At 50.9% G+C, this 24,597-nt stretch overlaps 11 protein-coding genes across 11 annotated transcripts; 6 read left to right on the top strand and 5 right to left on the bottom strand.

Annotated features, from left to right (window-relative positions):
• Nucleotides 1-3,501: 3,501 nt before the first annotated feature.
• Nucleotides 3,502-4,219, top strand: LAESUDRAFT_729368 (uncharacterized protein). Its single transcript, XM_040909622.1, has one exon. It carries the CDS (start codon nucleotides 3,550-3,552, stop codon nucleotides 3,877-3,879), a length of 330 nt encoding a protein of 109 aa, XP_040760867.1. The 5' UTR covers nucleotides 3,502-3,549; the 3' UTR covers nucleotides 3,880-4,219.
• Nucleotides 3,967-4,376, top strand: LAESUDRAFT_729369 (uncharacterized protein; the record flags this gene model as incomplete). The annotated part of the gene is made up of 1 exon (XM_040909623.1): nucleotides 3,967-4,376. A coding segment is annotated over one exon (171 nt), but the record flags the coding sequence as incomplete, so codon positions are not given.
• A 1,325-nt stretch (nucleotides 4,377-5,701) lies between these two features.
• LAESUDRAFT_762123 (proline-specific peptidase) lies at nucleotides 5,702-6,667 on the top strand (the record flags this gene model as incomplete). Its single annotated transcript, XM_040913036.1, has 3 exons — nucleotides 5,702-6,129; nucleotides 6,183-6,350; nucleotides 6,412-6,667. 3 exons carry the CDS (start codon nucleotides 5,702-5,704, stop codon nucleotides 6,665-6,667), a joined length of 852 nt encoding a protein of 283 aa, XP_040760869.1.
• Nucleotides 6,668-9,183: 2,516 nt separating this feature from the next.
• On the top strand, nucleotides 9,184-11,578 carry LAESUDRAFT_762124 (FAD/NAD(P)-binding domain-containing protein; the record flags this gene model as incomplete). The annotated part of the gene is made up of 12 exons (XM_040913037.1): nucleotides 9,184-9,310; nucleotides 9,367-9,807; nucleotides 9,860-9,968; nucleotides 10,020-10,063; nucleotides 10,119-10,137; nucleotides 10,196-10,526; nucleotides 10,586-10,639; nucleotides 10,697-11,003; nucleotides 11,053-11,099; nucleotides 11,151-11,239; nucleotides 11,291-11,483; nucleotides 11,540-11,578. The coding sequence occupies 12 exons, from the start codon at nucleotides 9,184-9,186 to the stop codon at nucleotides 11,576-11,578; spliced, it is 1,800 nt and encodes a 599-aa protein (XP_040760870.1).
• Nucleotides 11,579-11,639: 61 nt separating this feature from the next.
• LAESUDRAFT_374260 (uncharacterized protein) lies at nucleotides 11,640-12,087 on the bottom strand. The gene has a single exon (XM_040902223.1). The coding sequence runs from the start codon at nucleotides 12,034-12,036 to the stop codon at nucleotides 11,701-11,703; it is 336 nt and encodes a 111-aa protein (XP_040760871.1). The 5' UTR covers nucleotides 12,037-12,087; the 3' UTR covers nucleotides 11,640-11,700.
• Nucleotides 12,088-13,792: 1,705 nt separating this feature from the next.
• LAESUDRAFT_716340 (alpha/beta-hydrolase) lies at nucleotides 13,793-14,790 on the top strand (the record flags this gene model as incomplete). The annotated part of the gene is made up of 4 exons (XM_040907244.1): nucleotides 13,793-13,978; nucleotides 14,032-14,168; nucleotides 14,228-14,238; nucleotides 14,288-14,790. The coding sequence occupies 4 exons, from the start codon at nucleotides 13,793-13,795 to the stop codon at nucleotides 14,788-14,790; spliced, it is 837 nt and encodes a 278-aa protein (XP_040760872.1).
• A 1,374-nt stretch (nucleotides 14,791-16,164) lies between these two features.
• LAESUDRAFT_762126 (uncharacterized protein) lies at nucleotides 16,165-16,737 on the bottom strand (the record flags this gene model as incomplete). The annotated part of the gene is made up of 4 exons (XM_040913038.1): nucleotides 16,165-16,233; nucleotides 16,295-16,343; nucleotides 16,400-16,540; nucleotides 16,613-16,737. 4 exons carry the CDS (start codon nucleotides 16,735-16,737, stop codon nucleotides 16,165-16,167), a joined length of 384 nt encoding a protein of 127 aa, XP_040760873.1.
• Nucleotides 16,738-18,330: 1,593 nt separating this feature from the next.
• On the bottom strand, nucleotides 18,331-19,381 carry LAESUDRAFT_738363 (kinase-like protein; the record flags this gene model as incomplete). The annotated part of the gene is made up of 4 exons (XM_040910881.1): nucleotides 18,331-18,377; nucleotides 18,437-18,763; nucleotides 18,817-19,042; nucleotides 19,100-19,381. 4 exons carry the CDS (start codon nucleotides 19,379-19,381, stop codon nucleotides 18,331-18,333), a joined length of 882 nt encoding a protein of 293 aa, XP_040760874.1.
• Nucleotides 19,382-21,317: 1,936 nt separating this feature from the next.
• On the top strand, nucleotides 21,318-21,667 carry LAESUDRAFT_762128 (uncharacterized protein; the record flags this gene model as incomplete). The annotated part of the gene is made up of 2 exons (XM_040913039.1): nucleotides 21,318-21,407; nucleotides 21,482-21,667. 2 exons carry the CDS (start codon nucleotides 21,318-21,320, stop codon nucleotides 21,665-21,667), a joined length of 276 nt encoding a protein of 91 aa, XP_040760875.1.
• Nucleotides 21,668-21,970: 303 nt separating this feature from the next.
• LAESUDRAFT_762129 (uncharacterized protein) lies at nucleotides 21,971-23,386 on the bottom strand (the record flags this gene model as incomplete). The annotated part of the gene is made up of 3 exons (XM_040913040.1): nucleotides 21,971-22,552; nucleotides 22,623-22,873; nucleotides 22,930-23,386. 3 exons carry the CDS (start codon nucleotides 23,384-23,386, stop codon nucleotides 21,971-21,973), a joined length of 1,290 nt encoding a protein of 429 aa, XP_040760876.1.
• LAESUDRAFT_729376 (uncharacterized protein) lies at nucleotides 23,045-24,270 on the bottom strand. The gene is made up of 2 exons (XM_040909624.1): nucleotides 23,606-24,270; nucleotides 23,045-23,544 (listed from the first exon to the last, which is right to left on the bottom strand). The coding sequence occupies exons 1-2, from the start codon at nucleotides 23,815-23,817 to the stop codon at nucleotides 23,406-23,408; spliced, it is 351 nt and encodes a 116-aa protein (XP_040760877.1). The 5' UTR covers nucleotides 23,818-24,270; the 3' UTR covers nucleotides 23,045-23,405.
• Nucleotides 24,271-24,597: the final 327 nt, after the last annotated feature.

The raw sequence follows: 24,597 nt of genomic DNA on the forward strand, positions 1-24,597 counted from the left end.
CGTTGCCACAGCAGCATACATTAGAGATCCGATGAGTGATGCATATCCGTTGCTACAGTTTTGCACATCATCGATCCCAATTTCCTCCTTCTCAAGGGGAATATTCGGATCAAGAGGCATGCCTACCGCATTTGAGTTCGCTAACCCTTCTTTTTGCAGGATAGAAACAATATATTTATTTTGAGTGATTTTAATCGTGCGCTTTGCACGATCTCGCTCAATTTCTATCCCGATGATCTTCTTTGGATCACCAAGGTCAGTGACTTCAAACATGGTCTGAAGTTCATGCTTCAGATGACCCATAATATTAGGATCATTGGTGAATATCAGTAGATCGTCTACCCATACGGTAACGATTTCTACTTTTCCACCTCTGATCCGAATATATGCGCAAGGATCTGAGAATAATCGCCTAAAACCCGCATTTATTAGCTCATGGTTAAGTTGAATATTCCACTCACGCCCGGCTTGTTTGAGTCCATAGAGGGTCTTGTGTAATCTGCATACACGGTGCGTCTGGTCTGCATACCCTTCAGGCTGGCGCATATAGATCTCCTCTTTCAGGATTCCATTTAGATAGGTGCCTTTGACGTCCATCTGTTGAATTTCCCAATCGAGGATTGCAGCTAGCCCTAGGACAGCTCGTATCATCTCAAGGCAGACCACGGGCGAGAACGTCTCCATGTAGTCCATGCCAGGGATCTGTGAGTAGCCTTTTGCCACTAGACGTGCCTTGTATTTGATTACCTCACCTTCCTTGTTGGTCTTCTTGATCAGGACCCATTTGTTGCCTACCGCTTTGCAGTCTGGGGGTAGATCTACAAGATCCCATGTCCCTATATCATGCAGTTGCTTCATCTCAGCTTGCACTGCTTGCTCCCAATGGGGCCATTCCGGTGAATTCTTCACATCCTGTAATGATTTTGGCTCATCTGGATCCATAGAAGTGCACATTGCCTGGTAGATTACTTCGGCAGATGCAGCAGCATCCATGTCATCGTCATCTGCCTCAGGGTCATTGAGGAGCTGACAGTTCGGACACGTGATCTTTCGTTTTGATCTCCGAGGTTCTTCAGGTACCTGCGCTTCTTCCACTTCAATGTGCTTTCGCTTCTTCAGATCGGAACGTGGCGCATTCTCAGTGGAAGACTCCCCCTCACACGTTTGATCCAGCGTGAACTCCCCCTGTAGCTCCAGTGTGTTGGTTGTCACAGAGAGTGGGAGCTGCGAAGCGGGCACAAAATGATAATTGCGCGAAGTTTTCACAGCGTGTGTGGACGCGTCGTAGTAGCAGATGGCGTGCGGTCCATCGAGATAGCCAACGAAGATGTACTTCATGGCGCTCGGCGCTAACTTCGATAAGTTAAGTGCTTCATTTAGCACCCATACGTCGGATCCGAATTCGCGTAGATATGCAATGTTAGGCTTCCGCGCGTTCCATTTCTCGTATGGCATCATGTCAGGTAATGCGCGCGTAGGTGCGTGATTCTTGATGTATACGGCATGACCCACTGCTTCTGTCCACAGATAGCATGGAATGTCATGTGCGTAGAGCATAGCGCGTGCACGTGATAATAACATGCAGTTTAGACATTCTGCAATTCCATTCTGGGATGGGGAATAAGGCGCAGTAGTGCCTGTTTCAATTCCTCGGGATTGGCACCATTGTGTCAAGTCGTTATTTAGATATTTGCGTCCGTTATCCATTTGGAGCTGACGACGCTGAGTCCCATAACAACGGTCCAGATTTGTCAAATAAAATTTGACTTTCTCGGATGTCTCGTCTTTCGTTTTCATGAATGATACTGTAGTAAATCTGGTACAGTCATCCGTGAATGAGACGAAATAACGCCATCCTTGTAGGGCAGTCATCGGAGCCGGTCCCCACACATCTGTGTGTGTTAATTCTCCGGGGACTGTGTCTCTTTTTGCTGCCTCTTTCGGAAACGACTTCCTGATGGCCTTAGCTTGTACGCAGGCTTCACACTCAATATTATCTGGGCTGGGCGCGATTTCTAGGCCTTCGACCATGTGCTCCCAGTGTAACCGTGTGAGCGCTGGTTTCGCAATATGGCCATAAATTCTGTGCCACTCGTCCCAGGTGTGAGGAGTGTCTTCCTGCGTGGCATATATTAATTTGGAAGCGGTAGAAATGGGCTCGAGATTTAATTGATAAAGTCGACCTTGTTTCTTACCTACAGCAAGTGTAGCACCATGCTTATCCATGATTAGTGCATGACTGTCACCCATGTGTACCCTTCCACCGGCTTCATCAAGCCGTGCAATGGATTGAAGATTGCTGGGTGCTGTCGGCACATGTAGCACGTTGCGAAGATTGAACCTTACTATGCGATTTCCCACTTTACTTCAGATGGCTACAGTGCCTCGGCCTAAAGCCTTGATAGGCGCTGGACCTATCCCGGAGATTAAGTGGTTGCATAAGGGCTCATAGGTCTGGAAAACATCATGGCGAGAAGTGATGTGGGAGGTGCTTCCTGAATCTGCAAACCAACCATAAAATGAAGCATCTGAATCTTCTGAACCTAATGATACACAGTTTTCGTCATCATCTTCTGCAATTCTCACCTGATCTCTCTTGGCGTGGCTTGATCCAGCGATCTGCGGATCATTGCGCTCACGTGCTTCGAACTTCGACTTCTTCTTCGGTGGCTCATCTTGTGCCTTATCAGATAAGATTCCTCTGGGGGCGTAGCACTCCAAGGTCTTGTGCCCCCATTTTCCGCAGTTTCCGCACTTCATTTTGGGGTGCCCGTGGAATTTACAATCCCGCGTGATGTGGTTCTTCTGACCGCAGATGCCGCATGGTCTCATCACGCCCTTGCCCTTCTTCCACTCCGCATTCTGGGTGAAGAGGGCTTGAGTCTGCAATGTGCCTGTGGCAGCCTGCTCGACATCTCGGCTCTTCCGGCAACAGTTCTCATCGTGAATGACTGCGATGAGATCTTGCGACGTAATCTGAGTTCCACTGCCAGACTGGGACTGCCCTCCTGCTGCTCCGAAATAGGAATTCGTGAATGAATTCCAGGATTCTGGTAGCAACATGAGGATAATTGAAATGAACTCGTCGTCCGGGATGAGCTTTCCCATCTGGTGGAGCTCCTCCTGAAGCTGATGCAGTTCCTTCAACCAGTCATCCATGTCCTTGTCATCTGGAGCTCGAGATTGATATAACGTATGCTGGTGTGCCAGAAGGCCGTGATGGCCTGGCTTCTCCTTCAGGATCCTGAGACTCTCCCAAATCTCATGTGATGTCCCCGACTCGCTCACATGAATGAGCTGATCGTCGGCCATGGACATCAACATGACCTCTGCTGCTTCACTATCTTTGTCTTTCCAATCTGCGATCTTGGCTTCCCTCGCTGCCTTCTCTTCTGCCATCACTATATCTGGCAGGGGCTGCGGAATCGGGATCTCACCGGTCACATATTTGGTAAGATGCTTCTGTTGACTTTCCCAGCCAGCCCGCTGCGCGGCCAGGAATTCGGGAGTCGCCCGCTCTCTAGAAGATGGCTCCACGAGGCTAAACCGATGGCCCGTCCCATTGTAGCCGCACCCTATTATATACACGCGCGCTACTACTCTCCCATGCCGGTGGCACAGGTCGCACCAGGGCCTCTCACATCTGCACTCCATGCCCAGATTCCAATATGCCCCCTCGACCTAGCCACTGCTGCGTCAATCCCATTGTGGGCCACACGCCTGTACCGCACTCCCTGTCCCCAGGGATGCCGATCTCCGTTCCATGTGCTTCCCTGCCCACCTCGGTCCGTACACCAGTCCCGGCACCCCCTGATCTTGGGTCCCAGTCTCTGTACCATACGCATCCCGTACGTGCCCATTTTCGGTGACTTCCTATAGCGCCCCCACGCGCTCGTCGCTCGCTCGGTCCACACGCCAGTCCCGATGCCCCTTGGATTCGGGTCTCGATCTCCGTTTCATGCGTGCTCCGTGCAAGCGCCTCGCTCGGCTTTTCTTCGGCGCTCCGCGTGCTGTGACTGTGTCGCTTCGTCGGACTGCCGGCCTGTCTCGCTCGGCATCCGCTCGGCCCACCCTTTGACGCCCTGCTCCGCCCTCGCCTCGCTGGTAGGCCCGCCTCACGCAGTGCCTGCCCCCTGTGCCTGGTGTCTTGTATCACCACAGCAGTGCCCCGCGGTCAACCCTCTGGCCCTCACCCTCCTGCCCTCGACCTCCTGATCCCACCTCTGCCCGGTTGCACCTGTCTCTCAGCTGCCCTGCAGCCTTCACACCTCGGCAACCTGCCCCAGCTCCCAGCCCTTGACCTGCCAACTGGATCACTCACCAGTCAGCATCATGGTCCCCAGCAGGAACCTCGTAGTGGTGGTTCTCGTCGATTGTGGTGAGTGCCTCTTGGTCAATAGTGATCGGTTTGTGTTGACTTTCCTAGCCAGCCCGCTGCACGGCCAGGAATTCAGGAGTCGCCCGCTCTCTAGAAGATGGCTCCACGGGGCTAAACCGATGGCCCGTCCCATTGTAGCCGCACCCTATTATATACACGCACGCTACTACTCTCCCACGCCGGTGGCGCAGGTCACACCGGGGCCTCTCACATCTGCGCTCCGTGCCCAGATTCCAACAGCTTCCTCTTCCATACATGTTGCACATGCCTCTTCCACGGAAGCCAATTGTCCTCCGTGAGGTATGGCATGCAGTACGGATTGTGAGAATCCGCATGGTCAGTGTTCTTCGGCATAGGGGTAATTCCGCACTTTTATATATATCTCGTAGATTTTTCGCTAGTAGACTCAGATAGCTGTATGATGCGTTTATACAGCACTGCCGGGGCTCATAACCTGTAGCGTTCGCCAGAATCCGGGAGGACGAGCGAGCGGATGATGGAGCGGGGCAAGGAGAGCTCGGGCTTATATGCCGAGCTCCCTAATTAGGATTACTTTATATATAAGTACATATTTGGAATATTACGTAATGTGGCGCCAGCCACAACGTCTTCACTGGGTGCTCTCGGATTGCTCCCTCCGGGCATTCCCAATGGCACCCCAGTTCCCTTTATCTTTGTACATTTCGGTCTATGCTCTGCTTCGGCTTGTTACGGTCCTACGGAAGGTAATAATTGCCCCTTGAGCGTGAACTTCCACTACTTGTCGCGTGCGCCGACAAAGCCTCCTCAGTGTGCTCGTTGTCGATGCTTCAGTCACGGGCCTCTTTGTTAAGATGGCATGCGCGTCGCTTGTCACCCCCGCTCCCCGGAGATCGAAGCGCAGCGTTCTCTCAGTCAAAATGAGTCATTGCTGATCAAAATGGCTATACAGTAGGCACATGGTCCCCAAAGCCATGGTGCATGCGTGATGTCGGCAAGCAGTCTTCGATGAGCGTTCTATTGTCCTAGAGTCATCATCTCGTACAACATCACCCAGAAGATGGTTCCGGTTAGACACATCTACTGATTCTGATACATCCGAATTCACCGAGCTCCGGTCCTGATTTGTACGTTCCTTTACCTAATGCCCCTCGCATCGCTTTTCCGTACTTCTTGGTCACTATTCAGCGAAGATTATTCTACATCGTGGTGATGGTCAGTCTTACCTTGAATTTGGGAACCGGTGTCCCCATGTGACGAAGCCATAGCTCGTGCCACCTGCCTATAAAAAAGCTTGCAGGCACTCCCTCGGCAGCCTCATCCCATCCTACAGCGGTCGCCGACATGTCTGAGATAACAGGAACCATTCCATTTGTCTACGGCGGCGAGACCTACCATACATGGTACAAGGTTGCCGGTGACCTGCAATCAGGCGTCCGTCCTCTAATAGCTCTCCATGGTGGGCCTGGCATCTCCCATCGCTACATGCTTCCGCATGCCTCCTTGTCCAAATCCCATAACATTCCCGTCATATTCTACGATCAGATAGGCATCGGCCAGTCGTCTCACCCCAAGGATAAATCGAAGGAGTTCTGGTCCGTGGACCTTTTCATGGATGAGCTCGACAATCTCCTTGATCATTTCAAAATTCGCGATAACTTCGATCTCCTCGGGCACTCCTGGGGCGGCATGTTGGCCGCTCACTATGCTGGCTATCGTCGCCCCTCCGGCATGAAGCATCTTATCATTGGAAACGCGAGCGCATCTATGGAGTTGTGGGAGAAGGCACAAATGCGCTGCTTGAACGGCTTCCAGAGGATCTTAGGGAGATGTTGAGGCGGCACGAGAGGGAGGGCACGACGGATAGCAAGGAATACCAGGAAGGGATGCAGGTCTTCTACCAGAAGCACGTCTGCGCGATGAATCCGTGGCCCGAGCTGTTGTTGGAATCGTTCGCAGCTATGTCAGAGGATCCTACCGTCTACAGCACCATGTACGTGTCTTCACGATGTCCCAAGTGGCGATCGCACCATGACTCACGACTTACATCTTAGGATTGGCCCCTCCGAGTTCAACATCGTCGGTACGCTCCGAACGTGGTCGTGCATCGATCAGTTGCATAACATAGCGGCATCAACGCTGCTGATCAATGCCGAGGAGGACGAGGCACAGGACATCAACTTCATACCCATATTCCAGAGTGTTTCCCGTGTCAAGTGGGTTCAGCTCACGCATTGCACACACATCCCATTTTTCGAGGCGCCGGGCAGATACTTCGAGATCTTGAGCGATTTCCTTCTAAATGTATGATTGTATTTCGAGTGGAGGGCTCCGTTGAAATAAATTGGTCGACAATGCTTCCTCGTTCATTTGCTGAGAAAGCAGGCTTTGATTTCAGGTTGTCGTCGCAGAATCCTCGCACCAGAGCCAGGTACAAAATTCACTGTTTTTGTTTTTGCTTTTCTGCTCCTATGTTCAATGTTTGGACTCAATCATGGCTGGGATCAGTGGATACCGATCTACAAACATACTGTCGAGGCTGCTTCTCACGAGATAGGAAGCCTGTTGGGAGTGCTTACAATGATCTATCGCGCAATGTCCCTGTCCATTCGGTACGCTGCAATGGGGTTTTCTATTCAATGAGTCGCATTGTGCGGAACTTTCTCGCAGACAAAGTGTGGCCGTTCTTGCTCGTCATCCCTACAACCATGATCTGGGCAGCGCTCATGTTCTCCATGCTTAGAATCAAGTGGGTACTCGCATTCCACGATCCAAATGACGAGGAGATATTGAATGCTCAGGAGCGTGGCTTCGACGGTTCTGGTAGCAAATGTTCCTGGCATAGTACTTTCCGCGGTTTGTGGATGAGAGATACTGTGATATTTCAAGGAGGTACTATTGACATATTTTGGACCTTCAGATCTTGCGTTCATTGTCGCTGCCGTGGTTTCCCTGGCTCGAAGTCCAGAAGAGCGGGGGTTACGCTTTCTTTTGGTTCCTTATCTTGTGCCTTGAATGAGCTTGTGCTGTCAGACTACGAAACGGCCTCGCGCTTTTCACAGTCAGCTTTGCCGCGCTCGTTGGAATCGTAATCGCTGGCACCCTGTCAACCGAAGAATATCACTGGACTAGAGCGATCGGATTCCCTGCAGAACGTTCTGTTGTGGCAGCCTTCTTCGCCGTGTGCGTCTTTTGAAGGCCATTAGACATGTGCCTTCGTCGGCACGATCTTGTTCGCAACAGAGAAAGTGCATGTCAAGGGCAGAGTGCTTTGATTATGCAGGGACCGGTGTCGATCGAGAGTACGCGACTTGAATTCAGGAAGGTTCGCTCTTCCCGTACACCATTCTCGCGCATTTGTGCCACCGCTGTATCCGTTCTATTATATCACAAACAGGAAACGTCAACATGTTGATTCTTTACTTACGAGAGGCAAGAGGCCGTTCAACTGGGAGTTAATATATCAAGGAAACATTGTGCACTAAAGCTTTCAATGCGCATCTTGCAGCGCGCACGGGGTGATTGTGTTACTTCCTGCCCAGAGAATGAGCAAGGGCAAGCTATATTTCAGCAGTCAGACAGACCTGCTCTTCTCTCCGGCCCTCGAAAGGCTTTTCGCTGTCCAGTTGAGATTGCGTTTCTTTTGTGCACCAACGACTTTGGATCGAAGGCCCACTGCATGCAATGGGCAGATTTTGATGCGGGAGGCTGACGACCCTCTTTCGCTTGATAAAAGACACAGAGAGCGGGATGCGACGAGCGAAAAGAGACAGTGAGGATAGCGCGCGAGGCTTTGGAATCCCGCCAAATGGAGATGACAGTGAAAGGTATGGAAAAAGAAGTTGCACAATGGCTCTCGTCTCGTTCTTCATGAAGGCGATTAGCAAAGAGCGATGTTGACCATATTGTTGTAACGCACAGTTCGATGAATCATTGAAATTGACGTTGCGGAACTGATCGGATGGGCTTCTCATGCTAGCCAAGCGCCACCGCAGAAAGACAGTCAACGAGAAGCTCGACGGTACTTCGCCGAGAAGCTTGATATTGGGAGGCATTGCGGCGTTGTATATCGCGAGAACGCTGTACATGGACTTCACTTTCAGCTCTAATCTGCACCAAACAGGACACTGAAGCATACCCCTCATAGGACCACTGTATGTCTTGTGCCGTCCGAATGTACACTGTAGAAGCAGGATTTAGTGGCCAGAGGGAGTATAGCCATGGTGACCCGGGAATACTTAGTCAGGGAGTGAGTCGGCGGAGGCCCCAACATGCTGTACGATTTCAAACTGAGAGTCAGTCGGCTACACGCACAGTACTCCAAATTTTCAGATGACCTTAACTCTTACACTGAAATTGATAACGTTGATTTTCGTATGTCTGTCCCAGCATGTATGGTGATGTTGCAATTGTAGACGCGCGCCAAATCGTCGCGAGCGTCCGACGTCCATGTTTTGGCCTGGACTTCCAGCTGCGACCGCATTCAAGTTCAAGCGCTGGCGATCGTCCCATCTGTTTCCGCCGGAAGCGATAGCGTCAACCCCGGCGACCGGTTGACGTTCATTTCGACTTGCCATATCCGGCGGATCTTGACCCTCCCTCTGCCGGTTCAACGTGTCGCGCTCGTCATCAGAACATCTGGAACTGCGCAAGGCTATCAGAGTCTCTCACGTACGTGCTTCGGGCTCTTGCATACGGCCGATTGTTCGTATCAGCAATTTCCATGGTCTTGTCTGGTCCATCATATATACTGCCTCGCAGAAGGCTTTCTCTCAAGCGAGATTGGAGCTCTCGACGTCTACTCCTGTTATCGCCTCTCCCAACTTATGGCCACTCCTCAGATCGACCCGCTTGTTGTGGCAACGCGATGGATTGAAAGTCTCAGCGAGGCTGCAGCCAAGGCAGACGTGACGTCCTTCGTGGATCACTTTCTTCCTACGGGTTGGATGAGAGGTATACAAAACGCTGCTCGAGTCGTCCAGCTGCTTATATGACTACCCCGTTCACAGATCTCTTGTGCTTTTCATGGGATTTCAGATCGCTTGCTGGGCACGAGAAGCTCGCAGCATATCTCTCTGAGCGTGTCGGAGATCAGGATCAGACAAGGCTTGCTCGCGCAGGGCTGCATAACATCCGTGTCCAGACTACGTCCACCCTGGGCCCTCCCACGTTCTTCCCCATACCGTCGAACCCCGACGCTCGAGGAATTCAAGGCACCTTTGAGTTCTCTCTCACATCACCCGCGGCCGTAGGAAGAGGCTTCCTCCGCCTCGTTCCGGATCCGAATGGGCAGTGGAAGGCGTTTGCCATATTCATGAACCTTGAAGACCTCAAGGGCCACGAGGAACCGCGCGGTCGACCTCTTGGGTTGTATCCGAACCACGCGACCTGGGAGGAGGTCTACGCGCAGAAGGTAGTTGAAGTTGAGCAAGATCCTACTGTAGTAATAGGTACGTCAAGATGCACGCTTTACTTGCCGTATTTTTCTAACACCTGCATTAGTCGGTGGCGGTCAGACCGGCCTGATGTGTGCAGCACGGCTTGGTAGACTGGGCATTCGTGCACTGGTAGTGGAGAAGTCTGGGCGTGTCGGCGACGTATGGAGAAAACGGTACTGTCTCATCACCAACCAGATGCATCACCCGATCTAACGACATGGCAGCTATCCCAATTTGACATTGCACACCAGTGCGCATCACTGCTCTGGTGAGTCTGAATATCATGTTATATGATCTTCGGTGTAACGCTTCTCGATTTACAGTTCTATATCAACCATGGCCGTAAGTCACCTCGTTCTGGAGTGGAACACTGGAACTCAGATACGAACTTGCTTTGTAGAAAGACATTTCCGAAATACGTTCCGAAGGAAAAGGTCGCCGACTTCATTGAGGCCTATGCAATCGGCCAGGAGGTCGTGATATGGACGTTGAGCACCGTGCTACCAATCCCTACGTATGATGCTGCCACCGGACGATGGAGCATCACTATTGATCGGCAGGGAGAGAAAGTGTCGCTGAAGCCGAAACACGTCATCATGGCTACTGGCACGGGGAAGCCGTACACTCCTGCGTTCAAAGACGTGGACAAATTTAAGGGAGTGCTCTACCACTCAGATCAACATCGTGGCGCGGCACCTTACCGCGGAAAGCGTGTCGTCGTCGTTGGTTCTGTGTGTCGCCTTCTCGTTCCATACTCTTTCATCTCTGTTGACTTCTTTTTGATGTCCAGTGCAACGCCGGGCATGATCTTTGCATTGATTTCTTCGCTAAAGGCGCTGAGAGCGTACGCTTCCCAGTCGTCTTCCGTGGTCCCGAGTTTGACGGACTGCCATACGTTTAGGTCACGATGGTGCAGCGCAGTCCGACGTGCGTTATGGCAGCCAGTACCGCGGATAGAATCATCTTTGATGTCATTTTCAATGAGAAATTCGCGATAGAGGACGCTGATTTTAGCAACCATTCGATGCCTCACGCCCTCGCGTTGAAGTTGGCCGCAGCCGGCGGGACTCAAAGGGTGAAAGCGCTGGACAAGGGGATGCTCGATGGACTAGCCAAGGCCGGCTTCAAGCTGACGTGGGAACTGACTCCTGGCGGCGGCGAGGTCGGCCTGCAAGGCTTTTTCTTCGAGCGGACTGCGTCCGGAACCAGTGAGTCCCATGCCATCATCGGCTTTCCTAAGCTGATATACCATGACAGTGCTGGACCAGGGTTGCGCTCAGTTGATCATCGACGGCAAAGTGAAGGTGTGTCCACATGCGACTACGCCTCAGAGCACCACTGAGCCTGCGGGACAGGTCAAGAATGGAGAAATCGCTCGCTTCGAGGAGGATGGCGTGGTCTTCAACGACGGAACGAAGACTCTAGCTGACGTAGTGGTTCTTGGGTGCGAGACTTCGCTGGCGGATGAAGTATGTGGACTGACAACGCTATATAGGACGGGTTATCTCCCTGTAATCAACAACATCGTTGAGATATTCGGGCCATCGATCACCGACAAGATCGGTTCCAAGATTTGGGGATTGGATGAGGAGGGCGAGCTGAATCGGTGCTTCAGGCCATCCGGACAGCAAGGGCTGTGGGTTGCGATGGGTTCCTTCCAACACGGTCGATTCTTCAGTAAACATCTGGTAACCTTAAACTTTCCATTGATGTTTGTTCATGCTGAAAATTCTTCGTGCTGTAGGCTCTGCAAATCCTGGCGGAAGAGTTGCAACTGAAATAATTCTGGTCCGCATCTCAGTCTTTTGTAATGATCATTGAGGCCTTCTCACCTTTACTCTCCAATGGAACGCAAACTGGGCGACAATTTCTTCGTGTCCTGGCATATAGTCAATGGCATAGTCGTCAAATGCGCAAACTATTCGAGATCACGCAACGCTGTGATGTGAACGGCCATATCCAACCACTATAAGAATGCTTCGCTATAGAGAAGCTTGTAGTTGAACCAAAGAGGCATATAAAGTTGAGGGTCGTTGCCAGAGCAGGCACAGTACAAACCCGGAAACGAATCATGGCAGCAGCTTTAGCTACGAGTTGCTCGCCTGCTTCCAAGGTAGCGAGAAGCTCTGCGTCGGGCACAATGTCGGATAACTTGAATGGGTGCACGCGTAAAGGTCTGCTATACATTCTGAAGTGCAGACTACTTGACGGTGTGTTGTGTACAGCAGCCTTTTTATTCATGACCTCTGTATGCTTCCGCGAAATTGGTCAACATGCTAGATCTAGTACCGATCGTAACTGACGCAGTGTCACACTGCGCACTACGCGTGACGCAGCTCGGTCGTGCAAATGTCACAGGTCACTTAACGGCGTCTATTGAACGCGATCCTGCGATCCTAACTTGTGTCGTCTATTTTGAAATCCTGCCGTACGTTCAAATCGTATCATGCCGCTAGCGTTCAGAGCGGTCGAACATTGCCGTAACCGAGTTTTGTCACTGGACGATAGCAAGGAATTCTTGCGAATGCTTATTCACCAAGGCGTTGTCGACAATTATTACTGGGGCTATAGTCGAATCTATCTGGTCACGCTGGTGCTTTACGCAGATTCTTTTTTCTCACACTCTTCATGTCCCTTCAATTGATCGTAAGTCCTTATCAGAGCGGCGGCAATCCTTAACTGGGAGGTCGAGCGGAACAGGTGAGCGATCACATTCTGTGCCTTCTGAACAGATCTTTCAACATAATTGGTTCAGAGGTTCCTCTTCATCAAAGTACCATGCGTGTACCGCGAATGAACTATGCTGGTTGAGCATGACCGCCGAAGCGACTAAGATTACCAATGAAACCATCAGACTTCCATCACCGAACTGAGTTCTGCAAGCTCTTCTGGCCGTAACTTCGGGTTCTACGGTACTAGGCCGAGCCAAATAACCCCTGTAGCAGATCATCTTCTCCCGCTTTCCCACTGCTAGCATGTTGGGACGTGCGGGGATGATTGCCTCCTTCTACGACGGTGAGGTGTTTCGTACTCTGGAACAAGATCGTTAGGAGATGTTTAGAGTGACATGCATCCACTAGAGACCTTATGCAGCGGTCGTGGTATCTCTCACATCACATGTTCACTCACGAAGAGAAATGCCATATGGATCGTGTTCTGTTACCAAATTGACGTCGGGCTGTTAACGCATCTCCACGGAAAACCCTCGAATCTCCGGGTGCCATTCTACGAAGAGAACCAGTACTTCAATATCTTGTCTGCTTTCGCAATTGTATCCATCAGCGCCTCTTGCTATTGCTGAAGCGGCGGCTGACACATTCTATTTCAGGTCCATCGATGTTCTGATTTAAGAGAATACTCATCGGTCACGCCCGTGTGAAGGGAGAAACGAGCCGTACTTTCAATGACTGGTAAGGACAATCACGAGAAACGTAGAGCGTAGTTTCGGTCAACAACTGAAAAAAATCAGTGCTGGCGGATACAGATTTCTCATCTCTCGCTAGCTTGGAATATTATCCCCTCAAGTACTACTACGTGGATGATAGTGAGAGCTTTAACAACAGTGCCGTAGGAGCGGATGAAGGCGCAGTCTCACAGTTACGATATGCGCTAGAGGATCGCTTCAGGTCGTCGATGCCCGGTTCCGAAACACACCGCGCAAGTGGACTTCATCGACACCTCTCCGTCTCGTCAAGTTTATTTTTCCCTATCTTCTTCTCTTTAAACGTTTGGAGTGCAGACTCTACACATCAGCGAGAGAAGAAGGCTCTGGTTCGCAGCGGAAGCCCAGAGAAACACGAAACCGTGGTTTACCGAGAGAATGGGCACTGAATTTGTTTATTTGATCTACTCCGCATCAAGGAGAGACCGCTACACAGCACTTCGGAATCGGAATAGCTTTCAAGCTCCTACCATAGACTTCGGCGTTGATGTTCTGTCCCACTGTCGACACCACTGTTATCTCAGGCCTTGTCGTCGACGCTCTCGACATATTGTCATGGCCACTACTCCGATTGTCAAGATCGTGCAGTCCAGCGATGGCACATCCATCTATGCTGAGGCTGTCGGAAATGCCCAGAAGCCATGCATCATCTTTGTGCACGGCTTGAACCTCTCTGCAGCTGCATTTGACAGCCTCTTCAAGGAAAGCCGTTTGCTTGATATTTTCTATCTGGAAAGTCCTGTTTCTGCTGGCTGAAATACTCATACATCGTCGTTGACCGCCTGACATGACAGGTTCGGTACGATATGCGCGGCCACGGTAGAAGCGGCATGCCTTCCAATCCAGAGAGCTACATCTCGTCGCTCTTCGCAGACGACTACGCTGCTATTATTCGTGCATTCAATATCAAGAATGTTGTACACGTTGGGTGGTTCGTCATCATGCGCACGGCTCACATATGTGGAACTAACCTGTCGCTCATATTTGCAGGAGCTATGGATGTGAGTGACCCTGTGCAGCGACGGCGAAGTATCTGACGAGCTACTTTAGGCACCGTAGCCGCTGACGTCTGCGCCCATCTTGAGCCGAACCCCATCGTGGGCATCATCTACATGGCTGCGCTGCCGTACGTTGGAACTATCATGCAGCGAGTCGGAACTCCGACTGTCCTCGGATTCCTTCCGGGGCTCATGAACACCACCGATGTCGCTCTGAATGGACGCACAAAAGTTGCATTCATAGACTCCCTCTTCACGTATCCAGACAAAGCCGACTGCAACGTCAAGACGTCCTGGATCGGACAAGCGACCCTCCAGCCTCCGGATGTCGCCAACTCTATCCTCACTCGTGAACAAGATCCCACTAAGCTGTTCGAAGCCGGGCGGGATGGTCTGCCGATGCTCATTTTGAACGGAACTGCCGATAAACAGGTCTTCGGTGACGTCGTCGTGCAGGAGATGAGTCCGTACTTCAAGGACCTTGAGGTCCATATGGTCGAGAATGGGGCCATGCACTCTATTATGAGTTTCATGATGAGGTCATCAATGCCTTGATAAAGTTTGCACACCGTGTCACGGTAGGCATCATCCATGCTTTTTGTGAGACGATACTCAGACATACGGTTGAAGATGAACAATTAACAGATGGCCTCTCCGTGTTAGCTCCTGCTTCAGTATAATTTGGGATCGAATCTTGATTATCCGGGCACTGTATTGCTGTCTTGAAGGCTATCAGATAGGCAAAATCGGTGCATCATGAGAAGTCAGACAATATGAAATATCTTGTCTAGAATTGTTTTCTTCATCATAATCAGATTGGTGTGCTTCCCCTGTCGCGGTATTCTGGAACATGGGAGTCCGACAGAGTGGTAACGCGTGGTTATTGTGACGTCCCGTAAGAAGGCGATCCGACAGTAACTCACGAAGTGCGTTGTCATACTCGAATAACTCATAGCGCATGCCGTCCGTTTTCGAATACTGGGGGGAGGGGACGATCGCAACGTCCATGAAGCATAGTCATAGGACACATATATTATTGTTTTCGAGCTGTGTCAATGTCCTGCGCGATATTTTCAACATGGCACAACGATTCTATGCCTGATAATTGCGAATCAGCATTCTTTGCATCTCTCCATGATCCCACGCCTGCGTATCTCTGTGATTTAGGATCAAATGCAATCTGTCGGCGGAGCACTTGGCCTCTCTTTTTTTCGAGCAGACTTAAGATCAACACGGGATTGCAAATGAGGCTTAGCATAGATGGCATGGCCAGAGTCGCTGCAGCGATGTACTTCGGCGGAACTTGATGAACGTCTCCCACAACCGAAAATTGATATCGGAATACGCGGCAGACAGTTCTTGTCGTCATAGCACTCAACGAGTACGGCGAGCAGTCGAACGACGTAGCTAACGATAGCGCCCATCTTCAAAAATTGTGGCGCTATCTAGCAGGCGGGCCTAAGGTGATGTGCTGCATACTCGCTATAGCGCTGTGACGCCTCTTACTGCCCCAGCACGCTAGTCGACTTATCGAGTTCCGTCGTATAATGCGGCATAGTGATGAATTGACTTCGAATCGATGAGATGTTTCTGTGTGTGTTCACGTACCTAATGTGCAATCGAGACCTTGCGCACCCTCTCGGATGGCAGGCCGAAAATCTGTCTGTCCTCGGTTATACTTAGAAGGATGCGGAGGAGTTCATTTGTCGTGGATACGCAACACGTATACTATGATGGCAAAGTAAGAATGTATTCACGCTGTTGACTCGGAGCTCTGGTCGAGAATCATTGGGGAGGTTACATGACTTACACTGCCATACTGTCAGAAGAGAAGGTTCGACTAACAAGGAAAAAGCGCTGAATGTAACACCGATGTCTCGGCACGCCAGTTCTTCCTGGAGCCAGTTTCGCAACTGCGCTCATCACCAATCACTCCTTCATCGCATTGAGTATGAGCCGGATGGAAGACGACGTAAACCTAGATGCGACCTTCGGGACCTGCGAATCCCAGAATGAATTAACTCAGAGCAATATGTTTTATGGTCAAGATCAAACGCACCGGATCGTCAAATATTGTCTGCTTTTGGCGCAAGCTAACCCATTGCGCTCTATCATTGATGGAGGGGAGGGCATTAAACGGACCTTCCTTCGTCGCTGGACTGACGGGTACCAGTACGATTTATCAGTGAAACGGGTGGGCAGGGCGGCCGAGTCTCCAAAGGTCGTGAGATAGGTCACTACGACACTCGTGGTCCCTTCAATGAGAACGACACAGAGGCGCTTTACATGTTTGCCTTGCAAGACACTGTAAATGCATATGTGAGTAAGCCTGCAGTGAGATGGAGTGAGAGGTAGAACATGTCATATAGATACTCACGCCTTCGTTGTGGCTGAGGTGGCCGCTGGGTTCGCCAAGTCCGCTTTATTGACAGTGGCTTTCACCCAGATCATATCGCCGACCCGGAGGTCTTTGAGAGCCGTAGTAACTTTGGTTTCCGTCATCTTGCAAATGATCTGGTGCTGCTCAACGCTGAGTACCACGGCGGGTATATATAATATTTGCTGAGCGCTAGGCCATTCCATTCGTACGGAGTACCGTCACTGAACATTTCTTCGCAGATATCCGAAAAAAGATAGTCGTCTGATGGAAAACTGATGAATGGAAACAACAAAAACCTCGAATTAGTCTGTGACATACGAAGCATGTCCACATGCTGGGAGCCTTGTGAAAGCGGGGTGACATTCGTCCGTCGTAGGAGTGCACCAATGAGCTGTAAATCGCTCCATGATTCGTCTACATCAGTGTTAGTGTGAAAAGTTTGAAAGTTGTTATTGGGGTTTTAGCTTGCCGCCTCTTTCATACAATAGCATATGTGTCGGCTCAGCAATGGAACGCACGTTGATAAAAGGCACGCAGATCGTTACTTAGCTTACAACAACCTAGCCGACTGTCCGAACGATTATGGGTCGTGGAACCGTGAGCGGGTCTTCTTGAAAGCTGTTTTTCTACGGTACTACTGTGTTCATTTTATGTCACCTCAATGTGTATCTGGAATATAGTAACATCAGTGACGAGGAAGCGCACCGAATACACGTCTGAAGCATCAGTAATATTGATGATAAGCTAAGATGTCCGACACAAGCAGCCTATCATCAGCTCAATCAGTCGTCATCCGCGTTCCATCCCAATCATGAAGACCATCCATTTCAAATTTTGATGATCTCATCGATGCGCTGAATCTGCGCATCCAACATCTCTGTTTCCCCCGATGATAACGTCAGGGAGACATCGCGCTCACCCTGCAGCTCCCAGTCTGCGATATCGTAGCCGTAGTAACTGTCAGACAACTCCTCAACGGATCCTCCATCTTGTCCCTTAACAAGGGCCTCTGGAGTCCCGGTCCATGGCCATCCGTCCTCTAAAGCTTGACGTCTGCCAATTTTGGTGAGCTCATCGAACCACCCGCGCGTTCCAGACCACTCTTCGCGCGCTTTTTCGATGCTGTCGGACCGTAGGGGCGTGATACGTGCGAATACGGGGAATGTGCCGCGCTTCTCCATGCTATCGTACGCTCTCGTGTCCTCTTCGTTCGGCATCTTGACCTGGTCTGCGGCGGTGAATGTATCTTCCAGGAGCTTGACCACATCGGGATCAACTTGATAAAATGCAGGAACAGGCTGGATAGAACTAGTCAGAAAGCTTCGGAGAATTACATCTCCTCCATACCTGATCATCAACAGCAATGAAGGTATTCAACTTGGCAAAGGCATAGCAGTATGTATACGGAATAGGCCAAGCTGGGCGAGTGCGAATTTTGGCAGATTCACTTGTTTCTGGTGGGTCCACATCCCGTGCGATGCGCACTGATGGCATGGTGCTTGGAGGTTGACCGCATGTGAGAGGTGCCACTTTTACATAGCGTCGGCGTTCATCGGTGTTAAAATGACTCTTGATTACGACAGCGGGCCTCGGCGGAAATAGCCACTTGTCTCGAAAAAGGGATGGATCGTACCAGACGTTCGAATCGTTCAGCTTCGGGATGCCTTGAAGTGTGAGACCAGCTAGAACCTCGACGTATATCAGCTGACCAGGGGTCAGAATCGGACCTTGACTGTCGGTCCTCTGATGAGAAGTCGAGTTTCTGTCAGCAGAAACTGATACAGAGTTCAGCAATGATCGATTGCACAAAATTGAACATACCAGGCGAAGATGAAGACCAAACGAGCATTTCATCGTCCTCGAATGCAGAGCGGCGGTACAGATCCGTAAACATGCGTGAAAAATGAGAGTAGTCTGGCTCGTCCCCGAAACTCAGAGAACGGGCATAGTCGAGGAACTCGGCAAACTCTGACGGGTATCCTTTTGCTAATTTAATCCCAGTCCAAATCTTCTTCTGTTCACGGGCCTGCAACATGTTAGCGATGGCGGTGCCTTGATAACGAAGGGCCTTTCGCCAAGGTAGATCGCCTCTCAAGAGAAAGAATAAAGTATATGCAAGTGATTCGAGGTCATCACGACGGGAAAGATCTGGGAAACACACAATTGAGAAATGAGGAACGCATTTGCCACACAACACTTACCTATTCCATAATGTGCATTGAGACTGGCCCAGGTAAGTGTACCCACGATGCTTTTTCGCTCAACGATTGGGTCATACTGAGATGGAATGCCCGTCTTGTAACGACGAGCTATACCGAAGTCAATCAGTCGCACACCATTGGGGTCTTGCACAGAGAGGAGAATGTTCTCAGGCTTGATGTCTCGATGTATGATCCCATGCGAGTGTATATGTTCCAAGGCTGAAAGCTACGGAAATCTCATCATTTAGAGATAACACGTATGCTGAGAAATGAAATGTCCTACCATCTGATTAGCAATAAGTAAAACTGTCTTCAGTGGTGCACCACTGGAGTGCTGCATCAGGTCCATCACACTGGGGCCAAGCCGCTCCATCGCAAGGTATTCGAAATGTTCGAACCGACCATAGGCATACACTGCCGGAATCGCTGGATGGCCTTGCAAAAGCTGCAATACCCGACTTTCATGCTGAAGCATCGTACGTTTGCGGTGTAGAGAAACGCGTGATTTCTTCACTGCCACGCTATCCGAGACATTCTCTCCTTCTTTCGTGGCGTTGTACACCATGCCCTGCAGGACATCAGAGTAATTGATTCAATTTAATCCTTGCACGCGAATTCACTCACATAGGAGCCATATCCTAAAACCGAGCCAAGTTTGAAGACTAGCCGCGTAGGCGACGATTGAAGAGAAGACATGAGCGCAGTGGGGCAGAACATGCAGCTCTTCAGCCATATTGTATGATTCAGATGCGGAGATTGCCGAGAATAATGATCGTATGCGCTCTCTTTTATCAGTTGATATCCGGCCGCTACCATACTTAAATGTACCTCACACCTCCAACAAAGCCATTTTAAAAAACACCCGACGTATGTAGGATGAAGACATCATGGAAAAGCGTAGGAGTTCATCACTGCGATCAACGACGCAATAGCATCAGGCACCCGATCGCCCGACTCGGTCACTCCATTGCGCGACAAAGCCATTTAGCACAGGGTTTGGCCTGTGCACAAAGAATATTCAGATTTATCGATCTGTCCGCATTTTCTTGCGGAACGAGGGGACTGAGCACGGGCGACGGGAGAGAATGGGGCTGCTTCTGACAAACTAGCAAGCCATCTTTGAGCGTCGTCAACGAGGTGAGCACCACGATAACTACTTTCATAGTTAGTAACACAGCCTCACCCTAATTATCACTGCGAGAGAGAAATGTTACATCAATTCAAAATTCTTCGACTATCGACGTTTCATAGACAAGACCTACTCTCTCCGCACCCATACTCAAACTCTTCGCCGTGTTGCGATATCTCCTGACAGAAAGGTTGTTTCTGATATGGGACTTGACATGTGCGATCTCACGATGTGCTTTCCCATCATGTTTCATCTTCGGAAGAAGGTATCGGCTTTTACATCGCCGCTCTAAGTGCATCCGAGACGCCGCATGAGGAACCCGACTCGGATGAAGCCAAAGGAAAAAGAAACACGTCTTATCTTGCGAGAGCGCTTCTGGCCCAATTGCATGAGACATACTCCGCAGCATCGCAAGTCGTTGATCTCTCTCGCCAGACCCCTCATTATGAATGCACCCTGCTTGCGTATCACGAAACACCCGCTGATCTCCTGCCCCATCCCTACATACGCGTCTCCAAGCTGTCTTGTTATCAGCGTTACCTCTCACTTGAGGCGTATCATCAAACCTTGCCATGGGAAGTACGATGAGCTCAAGGGAACACATGAAACGCCCTTTCCGAGTTGGATTAGGCGGAAAGACTTGTCCCAGAAGGCGAGCGCTCAGATTGGACCGCTCATGGTGAAGAAGTTGATAGAAAGGGTGCACCATTTTCGCAGAAGCACAGGAAACTCGACAGCACGGGATTATCGGACAGTTTCAGGGCTTCTTCACGCTTCACTTGTAGACCCGGAGATTCAGATCAGTGGAATGGGTTTGAGCCTGCGGCATGGCTCACCATCGCAAATATGCAACGTGGTCATCAGCTATAAAGCAACTTTCTTTTTACACTGAGATTGGTGAGTTGATGTCCACTTATCAAGTTTATGCGTCTTCTAGAATATGAAAAGGCCTTACAACGATGAAAATTATTGCAATTGATCAGCATGAGAGCATTTGCAAGTCGTTGCTCTCACGCACCCATTGACACCCACAACGAAAGACGGCTTTATTGTATAAGGGGCCTGAATGGACTTTCCGATGTTTCCAGATGCCGATATCGGAGCGCTAGAACCTAATGTCACTGAATAAGGCGTCTTAGCGACTTCTCGAAGGTCTGTTGAGTGATGCTTCCAAGAAGGTTCCTCCTTGAGACCGGCGGAAGAAACAATATCAGATGAATCACAACGCATTCGTTTTAGGGAACGCAACTCCGCTTGGGTATGGCACTCGCTACAACTACTTTACCGATGACGTTGTGGCTCTCATCTCTCTTAAGAAAGCTGCCGGACGCTTCTTCTGTTATTTTTACGAATGGTACCGGCAACAATCAACATGTCTGAGATTACCGGCGTCATTCCTTTCATCTACGGCGGCGAGACCTACAACACCTGGTACAAGGTCACTGGAGACCTGAAATCGGGCGTTCGCCCTCTCATCCCTGGGGTGGCATGCTGGCCATTCACTATGCCATACATCATCGCCCCAGTGGCATGAAGCATCTGATCATAGGAAATGCGAGCGCATCTATGGAGCTGTGGATGAAGGGTACAAATGCGCTGCTTGAACGGCTGCCGGAGGATCTTAGGGAGACGTTGAGGCGGCACGAGAGGGAGGGTACGACGGATAGCAAGGAGTGTCAGGACGGCATGCAGGTCTTCTATCAGAAGCACGTCTTGCGATGAATCCGTGGCCCGGGCTGCTGCTGGAATCGTTCGCAGTTTTATTCTGCCTCGTGATAGAAACGCCACTAGTTCGATCTATAGATTGCGAATGTGCCACACGCCACAGCTAGCGCGAACGATCAATCGATCACAAACAAGTGCGATCGGATGTGAAGATGCCTGTTTAGGAAGCTGAAGGACGGCGGCGTCCCCCTATAAGAAGTTTCCTGCCGATATCACTTCTCTCCTACGGGGAACGGGATCGAAAGGGCTAGTGAAAGAGTGGGAGTTCCTACGGGGGGCCAGAATAGCTGGCTTGATTCATTACATGTATTCCTTTTCGTCCATGTCGTCCAAGGGCCAGTGCGCCGCGATCTGAGCCCGTTCCTCCTCCGACCTGGCCTCCGCCAATGTATCCTCCTTCAGCTGCTTGCTGCGTGTCATGACCTCCTCATAGCGCTCGGTGGGCGCCCAGCCCTCCGGCCCGCAGCCGATCATGTTCCGGCACGCCTCTAGAGTCTCGTCCGCTCCTCTCTGTTCTGCATCCAGCTCCATCGTCTCGCGTACGTCCTCGGCGTCGAACACGACAGGACACGGCGGGCCTCCCCCCGTAAGCGTCTCCCAGTTCTCCGTTGCTTCTATCAGCGCAACCTTCAGCGCGAGAGTTTCACCCTCCCATGGGTCACTGGCGTAGCAGAAGAGGCGGCGGCGGAGCATGCCCATGGCTTCCGTCAATGCCACATAATGAAGCTCATTGTACTCCTCCGTGTTTTTGACGTAGTGGTAATGGACGAGACGGCGACGATAGAGTTCCTTCTCTCGGCTTTGCTGGGTTTCGTCCAAGTCATCCAAATTCTCCGGTAGCGAAGGCCGCGTCATAAATTGCGAGATAGGATCATCGTAGTTCTGTAGCCGTTGGGTGTTGCCAGTCGATCAGGCCGACGATGTGCAGGTTAGAGTCGGGCGACCTGGAAACGATGATATTGCTCGGCTGGGGGTCGGGATGCCGGATGCAAAAATGACCGAGGGCCGGGTTCCTAGGAATGAGTGACGACGCGATGAGGAGATAGCGGTGCAGGTTCTCGATGTGATCCGACGGCGGCTGCTCCTGGTACCGGTAACCTTCCCTCCTTACGCGCTGGAACGGCAACAGCGGTCGACCGAACTGCTCCAGATAAGCTAGTTCCTTTTCGGCTCCTCTTACGAGTGCTGCTTCGGCACTTTCATCTACAGTTGTCAGTTAGTTTAAGGAAGGAATAATAAAAAGGCAGAGAGCAGCCTACATGGTCCTCGATCTACATCGAGCTGTGATCTCCTGCCATACCACAGAGGCAGTCTTGTATCTGGACCGACGCAGAAATGCTCGTCCTCTAGCGGGATGCCCGGCCTCCCGGCCACCTTCTCCAAGTCTTTTGCATAGTACAGGCTTCCGCCAGCCGGGAAAGCAATCGACATCATCTTCGACTCGAGTTCAGCAAGTTGGCGTGAGATTGAAATAATGTCCCCTTCCCCTAGACCAAACCATATGTCGCTCAAGCTAGTGCCTTCAACGAATTCCATAAAGATATACTCGGTCCCTGCCGCGTTGTCCGGCGCAGGAGAGTATCCGTATACCTCAGGTATAGGCAGCCCAGAGGAACGGAGTAAGGCCATAGTAGCCACTTCATTAGCGATAGTGAAGTACTTGGGAATCGTAGCCGGGTATGGGATACGCGCCACCATTTGGAATCCATCGCGCATGGTGATGAGGAAGGTACGGTTAAACCCACCCTCGGCGAGTTTTTTTCAGGTCGATGATATCATCAGGACTCCGATCGACGGACTGAGCTGCAAGTCGACGTAGCCCATCGACGTTGAAGACACGTCTGCGCTCTCCGTGGCGAAGGACATCGTTGATGCTGAACATATTAGATTACGGGTTAGACATATACCCCATGAAATAACATGTATGAGACTAACATCCACCGCCCTGACGTGTAGTCAAACAGGTTGTTACAAACGTGCGCCATGATAGAGAATGCGCGACGTGGCGGCCAACGGGTCGGGGCGGCGATGGAGCTCGAGTAGGAAAAGTGAGATGAACGCAGTGAGGAGCGAGGACGGCGCAGAGACAGTGAGACTGGAACTGCCGGCAAGTCGAAGACGAGCCTCGCGCTCCCAAGACAGGGCATGCCAATATACGTTGCCAGCACGGGATAGAGGCCGCATATGGAACACCAGACAGAGACTGTAGACATCCAGGCCCTGACGGAGGTCTGCAAGATTGCTCCTAGCGGAATAAACCAGTGTTATCACAACAACCGAAAAAGACTGTAACCACCGTCAGGCGGAGCAAAGCATTCTGAGCCCAAGTGAGAAGAGGTGCATAATTTGTACAGCAATTGAGATGCCGGCGTCAAAGAATACAGGCCATGCGAACATGAAAGACACTGCGTATTGATTTACTGGTAAGATCAACCAGCCATTTAGAGCCTTCCGACAGATATGAGACTAGACGGCCGCAGAGAATGCAAAAAATAACAGATACAAGGGCATATGCCAGCGCATGGAGACTGTAAGGGGGCGGCACTGTTGTCAGTCAAACGATAGAGGGCAGGACTCCAGGAGAGGTTAGACAAAATTCGAATCGAACAGGCTCTTGCTACCGGCGCTAGCGCGTTATCTCAATGTCACAAGGATGTCACGCAGGTCACGATGCTGGAAGCCGCCCACTGCGCAGTCACAGAGGCCACAAGTCTCAACTGTTCTCCCCATGCATGTCAGCATGCAGTACTCGGCAGCATATCTTGCTAGGGCTTGACGGGCATGATGGGGACGAATCACTAACCTGAGGATAGTTAGCTGAGATGTTGAAAAATCTTCAGTGGAACGCGACACGGCTCCGTGACGGTGTAGGAATGCAGGTTCTCCAGCATCCTCGATTCAGTTTGCTTCCGATCGGTAGATGCTAT

Source organism: Laetiporus sulphureus (assembly GCF_001632365.1).
Source record: "Laetiporus sulphureus 93-53 unplaced genomic scaffold LAESUscaffold_42, whole genome shotgun sequence".
NCBI lineage: Eukaryota > Fungi > Basidiomycota > Agaricomycetes > Polyporales > Laetiporaceae > Laetiporus > Laetiporus sulphureus.

Bases quoted from the DNA above. Each gene is read 5' to 3' on its own strand.
- LAESUDRAFT_729368 (XM_040909622.1), top strand. From the start codon at position 3,550: ATGGCCCGTCCCATTGTAGCCGCACCCTATTATATACACGCGCGCTAC.
- LAESUDRAFT_374260 (XM_040902223.1), bottom strand. From the start codon at position 12,036: ATGAATAAAAAGGCTGCTGTACACAACACACCGTCAAGTAGTCTGCAC.
- LAESUDRAFT_729376 (XM_040909624.1), bottom strand. From the start codon at position 23,817: ATGCCCTGTCTTGGGAGCGCGAGGCTCGTCTTCGACTTGCCGGCAGTT. The intron at 23,545-23,605 runs GTTAGTCTCATA...TAATATGTTCAG, and splicing joins TACACGTCAGGGCGGTGGAT to CATCAACGATGTCCTTCGCC.